We start from the raw sequence: 17,542 nt of genomic DNA, 5'->3' as shown, positions 1-17,542 counted from the left end.
GGACCCACCTACCTTTTCTTTGCCCTTGCTTCCCCGTCTTTTCTATGTCTCTCCCTGTCTCAACTCAGTTGTCCCATTTCCTCCCCACATTTTTAGCACGACGTTGCGCGCACAGAAGGTCCCCAATACTTAATGTTTGCTGAATGATTTTGTGAACGTTCGCTCCAGGGTTATCTAAGCTGTGATCGCTGCCTCGGGACCCGCTGGGCCATCTTCCATCCTCAAAGTTTCCCCAAACATGGTCCCCTGCGCCAACGAGGGGGTAGTAGGCACATCCCGGAGAAGAATCTGGAGTCCAAAGGAAGATCTGAGCGGGCTTCGAGTGTGTAGTGTACTTTTACGCGCACGTCCGTGCGACCCCCCCGTGCTGCTGGGTGTGTTTCTCTGCTCCCTGGCTTCTGCCGGGTCGGACCTGCCCCGGGGGGTCCCTGGGCCCCGGCCCCGACACGCGCCGTCCAGACCGGGGCGCACGGCCACTGAGCACGTTTGGGCGGTCCCGGGCTCCGCGCCCGCCGCCCCTCCCCCTTCTCCAAACTTTCTCCCAACTTCCCGACCTGCTCCGCTCTGCACCCTGCTCTGCTTCCCTCATGAATTATTCAGCAGCGTGAGCTCCAATCAGCGCTCCCCAGTCCCCTCGCCGAGCCCCCGCTGGGGTGGGGGGAGCTCCCTCCGCCCCCCGCGCGGCCCTCCCTCCCCCGCTAGGCGCCGCCCGGCCCAGTCCCAGCCCGGCCCAGCCCCGGCCCGCCCGACCCCGCGCCGCAGTCTCCCTCCCTCCCGCTCCCGTCCCCGCTCTGGCTCCCACCCTCCTCGCCGTCGCGGAGCGCACTGGGCCCGGCGGCGCTAGCAGCGCCACTCCAGGGAGGGGGGGAGACCGCGAGCGGCTGGCCCATCCCTAGCCAGCTGGGGTGGGACCCCGAGGCCCCAGAGGGACCCCGACTCCAGCCACATCTCGTTCTGCGTCCGCCCTGCGCGGCCACTGCAAGGACGCCCCCAGCCCGCCTGCCTGCGCGCGCGCGCGGCGGGGACTCGGGGCCACACCTGGGCGCCGCCGCCGGGTGCCCAGCGCGCCCGCATGGGCCCGCGCTAAGGGCCCCGACCGAGAGTCCCGCGCGCGGAGTCGGCGTTCACCCGCTCAGGGGGGGTTCAGACCTGGGGGGGCTAGCGCCCCCCAAACTCGGATCGGATCCAACCGAAGTGAGGCGGCGCCATGGAGCTCCGGGCTCTGCTCTGCTGGGCTTCGCTCGCAGCTGCTGTAGAAGGTGAGTTTCCATGGGGGCACCCCGCCACTCCTGGGACCCCCAAAGTTGGGCCTCGGAGCGGAGGGTCCGACCTCTCTCTACCCCGACCCTGGCACCCCAACCCCGAACACTTCAGACCAATAGTGCTGGACCGGGCTGGGGGCGGGGAGGAGGCGGCCCAGCGGGCAGCGGAGTTTTCTTTTGTTTGGGAAAGAGATGGAGTCGGGCTCCGTCCCGGGACGTGCCCCTGCTCCGGTTCCCCAAACTCTTCCTCCCGACTCCACACGCCCTTGGCAGCCTTTCCTTTTCCCTCTGCTCCTGTCCTCAAAACTCTTTCCAAAGTTTCTGTCCCTCTTCCCACCTCTGCGAAACGTGAGGAAGCATTTCTGGAGGAACAACGCCAGACAAGGCAGAACTTTGTGCTAGGCCGTAAAACTACCCCCGCCCCCCATCCCTGGGCATTCACACCTTGATCCTACGATTCCACACTCCTCTGGGGATGGCCCCCTTCTGCACGCACACTCCAAACCCCCAATCTCCCCCAAAACTGCTGCCCTTGGGCAGAGAGGCCCCCCTCCCTGGTTTCCCCAGGCTGCACCCCAGCCCTTTAAATGCCGTCTACACCCCAGGTCTGCCCCGGTCCTGCCGGAGCCCCTCTCTCCAGCTGTACAACCAGCAGAAACTGACCTGCACAGCCCCCATGTCGCTGGAACTCAGCGTAACCACTACCTCCTAGTCTCTGTACATTTCTAATTTTTTCTGTATTTCTCTCCGATGGATTCATCGGTGAGTCTCTCCCCTCCCCTTACCCCCTAGAGGGGGAACCAAGAGTCCTTTAAACCCTCCTCCTATGGCCCTAATCTCCTTTCAATGAGCTGCCTCCCCACCCCTCCCCCCCGCCCCACCTTGATTGCCTGGAGTCAAAGGGGTCTCGGGAAGTGGGGCATGGGGGGCTGCTGAGGAGGAGGAATCAAAGACAGCAGAACCCCTCTCCCCAGGCTGGGCAGTGCTGCTCTGGGCTGGGGATCAAAGGCTGGGTGTGGGGGAGAGGGAGACTTGGCTGGCTCAGAGAAACGGGGAAGAGCTGTGGGAGAGAGAAAGGAAGGGCAGCAGGGGGGAAAACCCACCAGGACAAAGTGTGGGGAGACGGACAGAAAGACGGGAAGGGGAAAAGGAAATAATGCTTCTAATTCCTGTAACCTAAGTACTTCCCAAGCTCCAGGCCCGTGCCGAGGGCTTTGTATTTTTGTGGTTCTGACCACTCTGCGGGTGGAGGTATTGTTGCCCCCATTTTACAGATGAGGACACTGAGGCTTGGAAGAGTTAAGTAATTTATCCAAGGCCATGTGCCCCAGGGGAGGTGAAAGGTGGGACACAAGACAGAGGAGAGAGAGTGACCGTCAGAAAGAGAAGCGGAGGTGGACTGAGAGCAGGAGAGAGAGGTGAGAGGAGAACTGGCAGATCACGGAGGGCGCGAGGCAGGCCAGATGGAGATAGGATGAGAGAAAGTGAGCCGCTCTGAGCGCCAGGACAGCCCTGAAGCAGAGACAGTGTGTAAATTGGAGACAGGAAAACACTATCCAGGCTGGAACAATGGAGGGTGGAGACGGGCAGCCTCTATCCACCCCCTTCCCAGAACCCCAGCATCCTGTCCCCAGTGTGCTGCGCTGTCTCTTGCCACCCATGGGGGCCCGGGCCTCACCTCGGGCTGGCTGGGGGCCCGCCTGACCCCTTACCCTCCCTGGACATCACTTGGTCCCTGAGGGCCGCTGCCCCACCTGCATGCCTTCCCTTCTCTCCCGCAGCCTCCACTGAGGGGGGCAGGCCCTGGTCCCAGGTATGCTGCTGGCTCCCCTGGGGGCACCTCTCTGCTCCTCCCGCGCGGCCTCGGCCCCCCACATTGCCCTGGCCTCGGAGGGGATTCCCCTGCTCTCCCTGCACCCTCTGCTGCTGCCAGGGGCTGTGCAGTTTCTCCCAATCACCCCTTCTGGCAGAGCCCCACCCCTCCCCTGGTGCCCGGTGCCGGAGCCGAGCCAGGTGTGCTTAGCCCCCATACACACCCCCCGAAAATCTCCTCTTTTCCTTCCCGTAACCAAATACAGATGTGAGCCCCTGCAGGCAGGGGCCAGGGCGGGAACCCAAGCGTCCAGACTCCAGCACTTCCTCCTCTGACAGCAGTGAGCCGGTGGGGGGCCGGGGGGGAGGGCAGTCAGGGCTGGGCCTCAGGAGGCCAGCACCACCTTCAAGGATCTGAAGGACTGGAGTGTTTGCGCCCTTCGCCCTTCAAGTGGGGACTTGGAAGAGGAGCAGAGTTGGGGGGAGGGAGGCGGCGACTTTGGATTTGAGGAAGGGACGGCAGAGGTCAGGCCCTGTAGGGAAGGTGTCCCCAGCCTGCAGCCCTTTGCCCACTGCCGGATCAGGGCCAGGTCAGCGCTCTGGTTTAACGCTGTCTGAACTGTTTGCCCTTCTCTTCCAGCGTTTGTGTCTCCCCGCTTCTCCTCCTCCAGGGCACAGTTCACAGCGGCCTCCATCTGGGAGTCCTGAGGGGGCAGCCCAGTGCCTGCCAGCTGTTAGGGGTGGGGCTGGCACTCAGAGGCGAGAAATTGGGCACACGGACACACACACACACACACACACACACACACGACTGACAGTGGGGAGGGCTTGCTCCCTCTCATCTCCGTCAGATCCGACTCCTCCAGCTTGGAGCTAAGAGGACCCACCTGTCTCCATTCTCAGGGATCTGGTCTTCCCGGTGTCTCCCCGAAGCACTGACTGACTCTGTCTGTCTGTCTGTCTGTCTTAGAGACCCTACTAAACACAAAATTGGAAACTGCCGACCTGAAGTGGGTGACATTCCCCCAGGTGGACGGGCAGGTAAGTGCTGGGCCCAGAAGCTGGGGCTCCGAGGGAAACTGAGGCGGGAGGGACGAGAGGCGCCTGTGCTGACCTGCTTCCCTGCCCTCCCACATGGCAGCAGCCTGAGCTAGTGTCCCCCAAGCTTTGCTCTCAGAGGTCCTCTCTGCACTTTATGACAAACACCCTCCCCCTGACCTTCCCCCGCTCAGCAGCCCCCAAGCTGACCCCCTTCTCCCGCAGTGGGAAGAGCTGAGTGGCTTGGATGAGGAGCAGCACAGCGTGCGGACCTATGAGGTGTGCGACGTGCAGCGGGCCCCGGGCCTGGCCCACTGGCTGCGCACGGGCTGGGTCCCGCGGCGGGGCGCCGTCCACGTGTACGCCACGCTTCGCTTCACCATGCTCGAGTGCCTGTCCCTGCCGCGCGCCGGGCGCTCCTGCAAGGAGACCTTCACCGTCTTCTACTTCGAGAGCGATGCTGACACGGCCACAGCCCTCACGCCCGCCTGGATGGAGAACCCCTACATCAAGGTACCCAGGTGGATGGCCACGGGCTAGGGGTGGGGACACACCTGTGGTCAGAGGCGACGGATGAGCTTCCCAGGCCCTTGGCGGGGGCCGGGGACTCTGAGGGCTGGAGCAGGAGGCTCAGGTCTGGGGAGGGAAGAAGGTGATCTGCCAGGTAGTGCAGCAGCATGCAGTTGGGCTGCTGGCCTGGCCCCTGGGGGAGATCATCTCGACCGCTCTAGTCCACTGTGCTCTGGCCACCCTACATGTCCCCATTCTTCAAGGATACCTCGCCCCTTTCCAGCCCCGTGCCTTTGCACTAGCTGCTGCCTCGCTCTGGAATGCATTCTCTCTGCCTCTTCTACCACCTCCTACTGGTCTTCTAAGTTCCAGCCCCCAGCTCTCCCCTGGGACGTCCTTGCTGACGCGGCCGGCCCTGGGGTTCCTCCTGCTGCAGCACGCACAGTGTTTGCAGTTGTCTGTGTTTCCTTCGTGTCTGCTTCCTCGGCGCTGAGTTAGGGCCTGGTGTGGGTGTGGATAAATGTTTGTAGAATGAGTGAACCGAAAGAGGGTGCAGGACAGAGGCTGGACACAGGAGCTCAGCAAGTATCAATGGTCAGTGTTGGGGCCGGTAGGAAAGTGCACGTTGGGAAAGATGGAGAGAAGGTTCTGGAACAGGAACCGAGGCGGTCAGGGAGAGGGTGCGCTAGGAAGAAGACGACAATCCACTGAGTCCTTGGGAAGTGGAGGACGTCTGTAGTGAGGCTCTTCTCCCACCTGGCAGGTGGACACAGTGGCGGCTGAGCACCTGACTCGGAAGCGCCCGGGGGCCGAGGCAACCGGGAAGGTGAACATCAAGACGCTGCGTCTGGGCCCACTCACCAAGGCGGGCTTCTACCTGGCCTTCCAGGACCAGGGTGCCTGCATGGCCCTGCTGTCCCTGCACCTCTTCTACAAGAAGTGTCCCCAGCTGACCGTGAACCTCACCCGCTTCCCGGACACCGTGCCCCGGGAGCTTGTGGTGCCCGTGGCGGGGAGCTGCGTGGCGGATGCTGTCCCTGCTCCTGGCCCCAGCCCCAGCCTCTACTGCCGGGAGGATGGCCAGTGGGCTGAGCAGCCGGTCACGGGCTGCAGCTGTGCTCCAGGGTTCGAGGCCGCTGAGGGGAATACCAGGTGCCGAGGTGAGGGCTGGCGACTCCCCCGTAAAGCTTTGCTATCCTCGCGGGGGGCGTCGTGCACCCTGCCCTTGGACCCACTTCTTAGATTTCCATTTCCTCACTCTCTTGGGCACTCAATTACTGGAGGGCCTGTTTTCAGCACCCCCAGCAGAATTCTGAGTTCTTCCACACTCTTCCTCTTAACTACGACCCACTCCTTCCTGCCCATGGGAGGCTGTCCTGGGATGCAGGACTGTCCTCAGAGTGGGCGGACCTTGTTGGGCTCAGAGGACAAAGTTCTCACGGTCTCTCTTCTTGTTCATCGTGGTTCCTCTAATTTCCTGATACTGAGTTCTCACTTGGCTTTTTCTCTAGAGCAGGGGTTCTGAACTTGGGTTTACAGACAGAATGTAGGGGATCTGTGAACCTGGGTGGAGGAAAAAAATGACCTCTTATTTCCACTCACCTCCGCCTGAAATTGGCCACTCCTCCCATGTGGAATGTGGGCAACAGAGCCCAGGGGTCAGAGCGGGACCTGGGACTCGGGCACCATTCAAATCATGGGTATTTTCACAGCCCGTGACCGAGGATGCAAGACGGTCAAAATGCTCTTTTTGCTCATCACAACTTCAGTGTTAACAGTGGCCATTAGATCTGCCACTACACCATGTTGATAAGGAAACACATTGCTATGTCACAAACTTGTTTTCATCATTGTATTTCAACTTACCTGGTTTCCTTTGTGGTCCTGTGTTTGCTGTGATATGCATTTGAGGTCATTATTCTGAGCAGGGGTCTGTGGGTTTCCCCAGGCTGCCATGGCGGGGTGGGGGTGGGGGTGTCAGGGTTAATGAAGGTTAGGACCCCCGCTCTGGAGGGAGGTCTCCTGCTCCTCTTACATCCTCCGTCCTCACTTTGCACTGCATGCAAACGTAATTAAGAGCACAGCATGTTTTTGATAGACGTTTTCTCTGTCTCAGCCTGTGCCCAGGGCACCTTCAAGCCCCTGTCCGGCGAGGGGTCCTGCCAGCCGTGCCCAGCCAATAGCCACTCCAACAGCATCGGCTCGTCTGTCTGCCAGTGCCGGATAGGGTACTTCCGGGCTCGCACAGACCCCCGGGGTGCCCCTTGTACCAGTAAGTGACCAGTGACCCCTGGGGTGGACCCCTACCCCAGTTCCCATCCTCCCAGGCCTGCCTTCTCTTGACCCTGGCCTGCTGGTGCCCAGCCAAGACGAGAAGTCAGTGTGGCTGCCTGTCTGTCCCACTGCCCCCTCCCGTGCCCATCTGCTCAGCCTCTGTCTGACTCCTGGTCTCCCGCAGCCCCTCCGTCCGCTCCTAGAAGCGTGGTTCCCCGCCTGAACGGCTCCTCCCTGCGCCTGGAGTGGAGTGCCCCCCTCGAGTCAGGTGGCCGAGAGGACCTCACCTACGCGCTCCGCTGCAGGGAGTGCCGCCCCGGGGGGTCCTGCACGCCCTGTGGAGGAGACTTGACCTTCGACCCTGGCCCCCGGGACCTGGTGGAGCCCTGGGTGGCAATTCGTGGGCTGCGTCCTGACTTCACCTATACCTTCGAGGTCACCGCCTTGAATGGGGTGTCCTCCTTAGCTACCGGGCCGGTCCCATTTGAGGCTGTGAATGTCACCACCGACCGCGAGGGTGAGACTTACAGCTGGGGGCAGCCCATGGTTGGATGGGAGAGATGTTGGTGGGAAAGGCCAGTGAGGGATGTGGACAGCCTAAAAGACTGAAGGAAAAAGTCAGTGGCTGGGGCATGGGGTCCCCAGAAGTATGGAGGGTCAGGGCTTGCAGGGCAAGAGGCAGAAGAAGGAATGAAAAAGATGCAAAGGAGGCTGGAGAGGTAAGGGTGGGGCAGAGGGAGCCAGAAGGAATTCCTGAAACAGCTGGAGAACTGAGACAAGTGTAGTCAGCAGAGAAAGTTGGGAAACATAAGGGACAGACCTGCCATGAGGAAGTCTCCCAACCGGTCTCTTCTGTCACAGTGCCGCCCCCAGTGTCCGACATCCGGGTGACGCGGTCATCACCCAGCAGCTTGAGCCTGGCGTGGGCTGTCCCCCGGGCACCCAGTGGGGCAGTGCTGGACTACGAGGTCAAGTACCACGAGAAGGTAAGAGCAGGCCCTGACCCCAGGACTAGGGGTGGGCAGTGGGACATCCTCCGGGCTTGGGGGACACCTGAATTGCAGGCATCTGGCAGGCATTAGAATTCCCGCTCTGCCATATGTACTCGCTGTGTGACTGTGGGCCAGCCCCTTGGCCTCTCTGAGCTCATTGTCCCCATTGTAAAATAGTTATAACAGAACCCGCCCCACAGAATTGCTGCAAGGGTTAAATGAGATGATGAATGCATATCTAAGTGAGCACAAAGTCCTTGCCTGCCACTCAACAGGACTGAGAAGCTAGTGATGGAGACCCAGAGCCCGGGGAGGTGGGAAGAGAGCAGAAACTGGGGGCCCCAAGTAGAGCCAGCCCCCTCCTCCTCCTGGACAGGGCGCAGAGGGCCCCAGCAGTGTGCGGTTCCTGAAGACATCAGAAAACCGGGCAGAGCTGCAGGGACTGAAGAGAGGAGCCAGCTACCTGGTCCAGGTTCGGGCGCGCTCCGAGGCCGGCTACGGGCCCTTCGGCCAGGAGCACCACAGCCAGACCCAGCTGGATGGTGAGCTTGGGAGGGGGTGGGAGTGCTGCCCCCAGGAGGCTGGAGGTGTGGCCTCTGCCTCGAAGGACCCCCCAAAGTCACATCTGCGTGCTCCTCTTCCTCAAAGCCACGAGGCATTTTGGCCTGGTGAGGAGAGCACACAGTGCAGAAACCGAAACCAACAGCTGGGTGTGAAGACCCGCTCACAGCTTTCCAGCTGTGTGACCTTTAGCAGAATCTTGACCCCTGAGCCCCAGCTCTGTCATCCAAAAAATGGAAATATCCCGAGGCCTCTCACAGGGCTCCAGGGATGAAATGAGGTGACGCTTGTGAGTTCTCATATGCTAGCCCAGTGATTTTCTAAAACCTTTTAACTTTTTTAACAGTTTTATTGAGATATGTTTCACATACCAAACAATTTGCCATTTAAAATGCACAAATCAATGGCTTTTGGTATATTCACGGAGTTGCGCAAGCATCACCACAATTAATTTCCGAATATTTCAGCACCCCCGAAAGAGACCCCATGCCCCTTCCATCAGCCCTCAGCCCCTGGCAAACACCAGCCTGCTTTCTGTCTCCATGGATTCGCCTCTTCTGGACATTTCATACGAATGGAATCACACAATACATGGCCTTTTGTGACTTCTTCCTTTTGTGGTTTTCGTGGCTTCTTGTTTCACTCGGCATGATGTCTTCAAGGTTCATCCATGTTGTAGCACATGTCAGTGCCTCATTCCTTTTTATGGCCAGAAAATAGTCCTCATACGGCTACAGCGGGTTTTATTTGTCTGTTCATCCATTGATGGATATTTGAGTTGTTTCCACTTTTTGGCTGTAAACCTTTTCATTTTTAGCCTTTGGGACTTTTCATTCAGTTGGGACTTTTTGCGGTCACCGGGATTCATAACTGAACAAAATCAAACCCACTCTGGTGGTAATAAGATTGGGAAACTTCCTTCTTTGCCCTGAGGGACTTCTGGGGGCCAACGGGCCGTGGAAAGCACTTTGTAAACCATTGGGCTTCCCAGGCCCCTCCTCCCTCCGCCCTCTCTCCCTTCTTTCTCCCGAGCCTGCCGCGCTGTGCTGGGGGCCTGTTCTCAGGGGACTCACGGCCCCTTCCTCAAGGCTGGTGCGGGGCCCAGGGGCCAGTGGGTTCTCTGATCACCAGTTTCTCTCCCCAGAGAATGAGAGCTGGCGGGAGCAGCTGGCACTGATCGCAGGCACGGCGGTTGTGGGCGTGGTGCTGGTCCTGGTGGTCATCGTCATCGCTGTCCTCTGCCTCAGGTGAGGACTCCAGGCCCTGGGGGCCCTTGCAAAGCCCCACATACATGGCCACCTGCCCTCTTGCTCCGGGGCAAGCCTCCTTCTATGCCCCAGGAGGCTGTTTTCACTTGGAATCTTTTCCAATCCCCGCTCCTCTCTTCCTGTCGTGTCCCTCTGGGAACACAGAGATGTGTGACTCAGTTTACCTTTTCTTTCCCATTGGCTATAGGAAGCAGAGCAGCGGGAGAGAAGCGGAATACTCGGACAAACACGGACAGTATCTCATCGGGCACGGTGGGTAGGCCTATCCTGAAGGAAAGAGGGCTGGGGCAAGAGCTGTGAGACAAGAATCAGGGCAGCTGAGGGCAGGGGATGTTACGTAACTGACGGGCTCTGCTTGATCCCTCAGGTACTAAAGTCTACATTGACCCCTTCACCTATGAAGACCCTAATGAAGCTGTGAGGGAATTTGCAAAAGAGATCGACGTCTCCTATGTCAAGATTGAAGAGGTGATTGGCGCAGGTGAGAGGAAAGATGCCTGGGCGCCTGGGAGGGCAGGCAGGCCAGACCAGGGCGGAGGAGAGCTGACCCTCGGTGTCCTCCCTGAAGGTGAGTTTGGCGAGGTGTGCCGGGGGCGGCTCAAGGCCCCAGGGAAGAAGGAGAGCTGCGTGGCCATCAAGACCTTGAAGGGTGGCTACACGGAGCGCCAGAGGCGCGAGTTCCTGAGCGAGGCCTCCATCATGGGCCAGTTCGAGCACCCCAACATCATCCGCCTGGAGGGTGTGGTCACCAACAGTGTGCCCGTCATGATCCTCACTGAGTTCATGGAGAACGGCGCCTTGGACTCCTTCCTGCGGGTGAGCCCCCCTGTCCCCAGCCTCCACGTCCATCTGAGCTCCCCCAGCGCAGCCAAGGAACTCAGAACCCAGGACAGACAGTGGGTCCCAAGTCACTCCCCATCCGCCCTTGGTTCTCCCTGCAGGAAAGGTTGAGTTCCTGGGATGGGCCTCTCCTTCCGCCGTGGGTGGAACTGGCCTCTCTATGGGGCCAGCTGACCCCAGGATATAAAGGGTCATCCTTCATCCTTTTGACAAATATTTCCTGAGCACCTTCTATGCACCAGCCAGCATCCTAGGCCCCGGCATAGAGCCATGAGCATCTCTGCTCTTACAGACCTGACAGTGTAAGGGGGAGACTGAGAATTAACAATTCAACACGCAAGCTTTTATAGAAAGTGAACAAAGAATTGTAGAGACGAAAACAATTAAAAAGGATCATGGAAAAGTAGCTGCCGTTGAGGGGAAAGAGCTTATTTTCTTTTTGTCATTTTAACAGGTTTTAGTGAACTTTATTATTTTGTTAACTTTACAATGCGTTTTTAGAAAAATCAAAATGTTTTCCTACATAGCAAAATAATGTTACATTGAACAGAATTACAACACTCCCCTGGTATCATCCAGCCCCCAGTGGACATTCACTTTTCCCCAAAATGTCCCTTATTGCGGGTTTATCCAAACCAGGATCCAGTTCAGGATCAAGCATTGCACCTGGTGGTTACTGTTTTGAGCGTCTTCGAAATCCCTTGTCGTGACACTGACATGCTGAAGATCTAGGCCACTTGTCACCATCAGTGTCTCACTTCTGGATTTATCAGGTTCTTTCCTGTAGGGTCATTTAGCTTGTTTCTCTGTATTTCCTGTAGGAGAAGCTATATCTAATGTTTTGATAAGTTCAGAATTAAACGTCTGTGGCCAGCCTACCCCGGGGGTGCTGTGTAATTCACACGGCCCCCCCTCAGGAGACACAGGCTGCCTGGCTCCCCCCATGAGTGATGCTGAGGCAGAGCTTGGGGTGGTGCGATGACGGCCTGACCCTCCCTTGTGGACACAGGAGTCTGTTCCATTGGCAGTGGACAAAGATCCGTTTACAAGGAGGGGAAAGAAGTCTGTTTTAGCAGCGACATTTGGATAGATGAGACAGAGGCAGCCCTGAGAAGATGGGGGGAGAAGCGTGTTGGGGGCAGAGAGGAGAGCCCCAGAGGGGGCAGGAACTCAGCATGTTTGAGAAGCAGAAAGGCCCATGAGGCTGAAGCTGGTGAGTGGAGGAGCGACCGTGACATAGGTGGTGGCCCGGCCAAGTGGGCCTCGTGGCCTTAGTCAGGAATTTGGCTTTGATTCGAAGTTGGAGGGGAACCCTTTGGAGGGATTCCAGCAGGAGTGTGAGATGATTTAAGGAGGTCCCTGTGGCAGGTGCTGGCGAGCAGGAGCAGAAGCCAGGAGCCAAGGGGGAGCCCTGCCGTCCTTCAGGCCGGGGCAGGGTGCGGTGGGGTGCTGAGACGTGGTTGGACTTGGGGTGTGTTTTGGAAGCAGGGCCAGCAGAACTCGCTGAGGGATTGTAAGTGGCAGGTGAAGGAAAGAAAGGAAGGAATCACAGTGATGCCTGGCTTTATACCCTGAGCATCTGGCAAGTGGTGTTTCCACAAACTGAGTTTTGAGGCCTGGAGTAGGTGCAGGCTGTGAGGACGGATTCAGAATTCGGTTTTCAGACTCTGTCCCTGGCCCTGCAGGGCTGCCAAGGGTCCCCAGCATGCTGGCTGAACCCAGAAGATGGGGTTAGTTAACTGTCCACGAGTGGTCGGCTTACCTGGTAAAGGCAAACTCAGTCAAGGTCAAGGCCAAGATTTAGACCCTGGTTTTGGTGCTGTGGTCACCGGTCACGCCCCGACTCCTCGCTGTTCTCTTGTGCGCTACACGTAGTTGGTCCAAGAGGGCTGAGCGAGATGCAGCTGGGTCAGCACCGGTGCATCTCCACCTGTGGACAGGTAGCTCAGAGCACTCCTAACCGTCAAGAACTCTGTCGCTGTCAGATAAAAAGAACATTTTGGATCAAGAGCATTTGTTGAGAATTTCCTGGGTGTAAAGCATTACATAGGTTAAATGGAAGAAAATTTTAAAATATCTGCAATATAATCTCATTAAGAGAGACTGCTGCATATATTTGAAACAGGAACAATTATAAGCAATGTGTCATGATACTGCAGTAAGGGCCGAGAGAGCTCGGGGTAAGAGAGAGGAGGAGGGCTTCCCAGGCAGTGGGCAGCCCTGCCCTACAGGTGAGCATGAGATGGGTCTGGAGATGGCAAATACGGCTTAGAAAGAAGAGGGAACGGTGGGCCAGCTGTCCTAACCATGCCCCCACTCTCCCTTGTCCGCTCTCCAGCTGAACGACGGACAGTTCACGGTCATCCAGCTGGTGGGCATGTTGCGGGGCATTGCCTCGGGCATGCGGTACCTTGCTGAGATGAGCTACGTCCACCGAGACCTGGCCGCCCGCAACATCCTGGTCAACAGCAACCTCGTCTGCAAGGTGTCAGACTTTGGTCTCTCCCGATTCCTGGAGGAGAACTCCTCTGATCCCACCTACACAAGCTCCCTGGTGAGGCCGGGGGATGGGCGTATGAACTAGGTTCTTAGGGCAGGTAGGGAGGGAAGGTTGGAAGGGCGGGGCGCTGAGGGATGGTCAGCTCTGGTCCAGGGACAGCATATAGGAGCAGACCATGGAGGGGACGGTCAGCTTCGGGACCTGTGTTCCAGGTATCTAGGCAAAGAACAGAGTTGAGCTGGGTGCTGGGGTCCCAGAAAGAAGGGAGGCCTGAGCCAGGGGGAAAAGCAAAGGCAGGGGGGAGGGGGCCTGGTTCTGTGGGTTCCTCAGCTCACCTTCTTCTCCCCCATCTTTAGGGAGGAAAGATCCCCATCCGATGGACAGCCCCTGAGGCCATTGCCTTCCGGAAGTTCACATCTGCCAGTGATGCCTGGAGCTACGGGATTGTGATGTGGGAGGTCATGTCATTTGGGGAACGGCCATACTGGGATATGAGCAATCAGGATGTAAGTGTCCCGTGGTCCTACCAACTGTTCCTGGAATGTTCTTTCACCTGGGCTGTGGAGTGGGGGGTGGGATTCCCAGAGTGCTCATCACTGCCGGATCTTTGAGATGGTGAGGGTGGCACGAAAAAGAGCTGGTCTTTGTATCCAAGACTTTGGTACAGCAGGTCTGGTCACAGAAGGACACAGAGATGGACAGAATGGTTGAGAGGTTACATGTCTGGATTACAACCCAAGAGCTGCTGGGGCATCGAGCCACAGCTAGACTCGGCCTGGCCAGGAGGACCCCCAGATCTATCATTCTGGAGGGCTGTGGCACCGTCCCAGCATGTGCTCAGTCACCGTCTCCTTGGGGTCCTTTGGCATCGTCATTCTCCCCAGACATCTTCACCCAGTGCTTCTACTTGTCATTCCAGGTGATCAATGCCATTGAACAGGACTACCGGCTGCCCCCACCCCCAGACTGCCCCACTTCCCTGCACCAGCTCATGCTGGACTGTTGGCAGAAGGACCGGAATGCGCGGCCCCGCTTCCCCCAGGTGGTCAGCGCCCTTGACAAGATGATCCGGAACCCTGCCAGCCTCAAAATTGTAGCCAGGGAGAATGGCGGGTGAGGACCTCAGAGAAAGGGCCCTCCTTCCTGCACTCTGCCGCCCCCCAGAACCTCTCTTTCTCCCTTTGGTGGTATGTGGGATGGTCTCCGCTGCCTCTCCAAGGCTGGGCTCAGCATCCCTGCCCTGGTACAGGCCTGGTACTCAGCGCGTCCTCCCCATCCTTGCCTCCCAGGGCTTCACACCCGCTCCTGGATCAGCGGCAGCCTCACTACTCAGCTTTCGGCTCTGTGGGTGAGTGGCTTCGAGCCATCAAGATGGGAAGATACGAAGAAAGTTTTGCAGCCGCTGGGTTTGGTTCCTTCGAGCTGGTCAGCCAGATCTCCGCTGAGTAAGTCGTGGCAGGGGCTGGAGGTGGGGGTGAGGGCCGAGCAGTCAGAGGGGCACCTGGGGACCAGAATCAGGCCCACAGTTTGAGCAGGGGCCTTTGAGGTCAACTCCTGGTGCCAACTCTGTTTTCTAGAGCCCCTCAAAACAGTAACAGCTGCTGGGGCTGAGAGCCCAGGGAATCTTCCAGACCAGCTGTGCCCGCCTCACCCCCTTGCACCATCTTAGCCCTGAGCTATCTCACTCCTGGCCTCTCAATCTGTATCTCTCTTTGTGCATCTATCTGCATTCCAGACCCTGCTCTCACATTAACAACGTGTCAACTCTGGATGTTTTCCCACCCATAAAAGGAGAAGGTTGGACTGGGTTTTGCAGATCCTTTCCAGCTTTAATATTAAATGGTTTTATGATTCCAGCACCTCCCAAAGACTGTCTTTCCCTAGTTGGCCTCTCTCTGGTACTCCTCCTTTCTGCCTTCTCATTTCTCTTTCGAGGACTCTTCTTGCCCAAGGTTTGAATAACAGAAATCCGGAACCTGAAGGTCCCGGGAGGCCCTCCCTCTCCCCCCAGGGCAGGGTGCTCTCCTCCCTGACTTGTCCCAGCCTCATCTTGACACAGGTTCTTGCTCTCCATTTCCCACCTCATCTTTTTTCCCTTATCTCAGTCTCCAGGCGTCAGGATGGGGGGGAGCAATTTGTTTTCACCCCTTCCCTCCCTTTCCTGTCCACCCAGCCCTTCCTCTGTCTCTGGCCTTTTCCTTCTGACTTCTCCTCTAATGCAATCTGTGCAGTCCCTTCCCCCAGCCTAATCTTGTGGGCTTTTTTCTCTCTTTCGTTCCTCTCCTCTGATTCTTCTTTTCCTAATCCTTGCTCCAGCATCCAGGCCACAGCCCCCACCTCGAAGCCGGCACCTCCCGCCTCTGGGCCCCTGCGGGATACCTAGCCCCACCCCTTACTGCGGCTGCTCGCTTCTGCAGCCTGGCTCCTAAACCCTCCGGAAACTGCCTGGCAACTATTGACGTGTTCCCCGCTTCCCTGCTGGCCTTTCTGATTGGTTGACAGTCCCGAGTCGGGACGGTTTCTGGAGTTAAGCTAAGAGAGCCGCCGGGAGCCCTATGGCCCGCCTCACCTAGCTCTCCGTTCTTCCCTAGGGACCTGCTCCGAATTGGAGTCACTCTGGCGGGACACCAGAAGAAAATCCTGGCCAGTGTCCAGCACATGAAGTCCCAGGCCAAGCCTGGAGCCCCAGGCGGGTCGGGAGCGCCAGCCCCGCAGTACTGACCTGCGCCTCCTCGCCTGGCCCCACAGCTCTGGAGCGGCAGGAACCCCCACGCCAGGGACCTAGCTCCCCTTCTTCCCTGAGGCAGAGTCGGGGGGTGGTACCCAAGAGGCCCCCTTCCGTGTGCCCCACTGGATTGCACTTTGAACCCATGAGGATGGGGAGCTGGCAGTTTGGAGAGACAGGATCTGGGGATTCTGCCATGGGAGTGTAGAAATGACATGCCCCCCGGGCAGGGAACCCCACACCAAGGGTGCGGGAGCCCTTCCCTCAGGACTGGGTGTGACCAGAGGGAAAGGAAGCGCCCATGCTATGCCAACTTCCCCCGGAGTGGTTGGGCACGATGCCCACAGCCTCCCTCGGATCCCCAATTCGGGCCCCGGGTGCCCCTCCTCCCCTTGAAGGGCCCCGGCCCTGCAGACCAAAGAGAAGAGGGTGGGCAGCCTGCGAGCTCGGGGGTGGAGCGCCCTGGCGGGAGGCAGGGACAGCTGTCATGGCCCAGTGACAGAATCATTGGGCTTGGGTGTCCCGACCTTGCTGCTGTCTCCACCCAACTCAGTTTTCCCTTGTAAATGCCCCTCCCCAATCTGCTGCCTTCATATTGAAGGTTTTTGAGTTTTATTTTTTGTTTTTGGTCTTATTTTTCCTTCTTCCCTTCCTTTTTTTTTGTTTTTGTTTTTGTTTTGTTTTTCTACCGTCCTTGTCATAACTTTTCGTGTTGAGGGGACCTGTTTCATTATCACCTCCTTTGCCCAAGTTGAAACAGGGACCCATCGTTGTGTCTGTTTTCAGAACAGTGCCTTGGTCACGCCACTCCCCCCAGACATTTCCCTGCCCCCCAAGTACCCTCAAGCTGTGTCCATGAGGGGGTGTGGGGGATGAGGTAGTGGTGTGGAAGCCAGAGACAGCCACCGGTGCTTGGAGGGGTTCTTAAATTATATTTAAAACAATTTTTTGTATAAATAAAAGAAAATGGGAAGTGTCGCAGCTCTGGGGGTGATTGTGGGCGGAGGATGGGATAGATTTCTGAGGAGAGTGGGGTCTGGGTATGGAGAAGCTTTCCAGCCAGGGGTCGAGGTCTTGAGACAGGGTTGTGGGGGGCTGGGTGCTCTGTTCGCATCCCCAGGGTGTGTTTGAGGTGGTGGGGTGGGGGCAGTGGGAGATGAGTCATTGGCAGCTGCTTCTAACAGCTCCAGATGGCTCTGCCAAGAGCCTGGGGCACCTCCGGAGTGGGGCTGCCCCCTCCCTCCCTTGTCGTGGTTCCCTGTCCCTGGCAGAGGCCTTGAGCTTACAGCCCCGCCCTGCAGCCCCCTGAAGGGGAGAAGGGGGTATTGGCTGGGGTGGGGTCCAGTCAGATGAAGGAGACAGATGTGGGCCAGATGTTGACAGCTGGGGTTGGTTTAGAGGCAGTGGGGGGAGCGTGTCTGCACTGGCTGTGGGGGAGGGGCAGAGGGCTGATGTGGAGGCCATGGATCCCCCCCCACCATGTGTACGCGCGCGTGCACACACATTGATTCTGGGCTGGGTTGGGAGGACAATTCCTCCTTTCAAGATGCTGCCCAGGCAGGTTCTCCCAGCCTCCTGGGAAGAGGAGGGGAAAACCACCTGAGCGTCTTCCCCCAACTTCTCCCTCCCAAACAGGAAGACGAGGATGGGGTCAATCCCCCGTTGTCTTTCTCACCATCTTCTGTTTCCTTCTTTGCTCCCAATCTCTGCCCGCCCTCAGGGGACACCTGCAGGGGGAGGCCTAGGCCCCGCCAGCTTTG

At 58.3% G+C, this 17,542-nt stretch overlaps 1 protein-coding gene across 1 annotated transcript; it reads left to right on the top strand.

The window, feature by feature from the left end:
- Nucleotides 1-639: 639 nt before the first annotated feature.
- Nucleotides 640-16,763, top strand: EPHB4 (EPH receptor B4). The gene is made up of 17 exons (XM_070566304.1): nucleotides 640-1,259; nucleotides 4,045-4,115; nucleotides 4,338-4,625; nucleotides 5,386-5,782; nucleotides 6,739-6,894; nucleotides 7,081-7,413; nucleotides 7,758-7,882; nucleotides 8,265-8,430; nucleotides 9,594-9,696; nucleotides 9,905-9,969; nucleotides 10,085-10,198; nucleotides 10,286-10,533; nucleotides 12,896-13,111; nucleotides 13,414-13,563; nucleotides 13,977-14,170; nucleotides 14,347-14,502; nucleotides 15,649-16,763. Exons 1-17 carry the CDS (start codon nucleotides 1,208-1,210, stop codon nucleotides 15,776-15,778), a joined length of 2,964 nt encoding a protein of 987 aa, XP_070422405.1. The 5' UTR covers nucleotides 640-1,207; the 3' UTR covers nucleotides 15,779-16,763.
- The last annotated feature ends 779 nt before the right edge of the window (nucleotides 16,764-17,542 follow it).

Source organism: Equus przewalskii, chromosome 12 (assembly GCF_037783145.1).
Source record: "Equus przewalskii isolate Varuska chromosome 12, EquPr2, whole genome shotgun sequence".
NCBI classification, from domain to species: Eukaryota; Metazoa; Chordata; class Mammalia; order Perissodactyla; family Equidae; genus Equus; species Equus przewalskii.
This window is presented reverse-complemented; position numbering and strand designations above follow the sequence as displayed.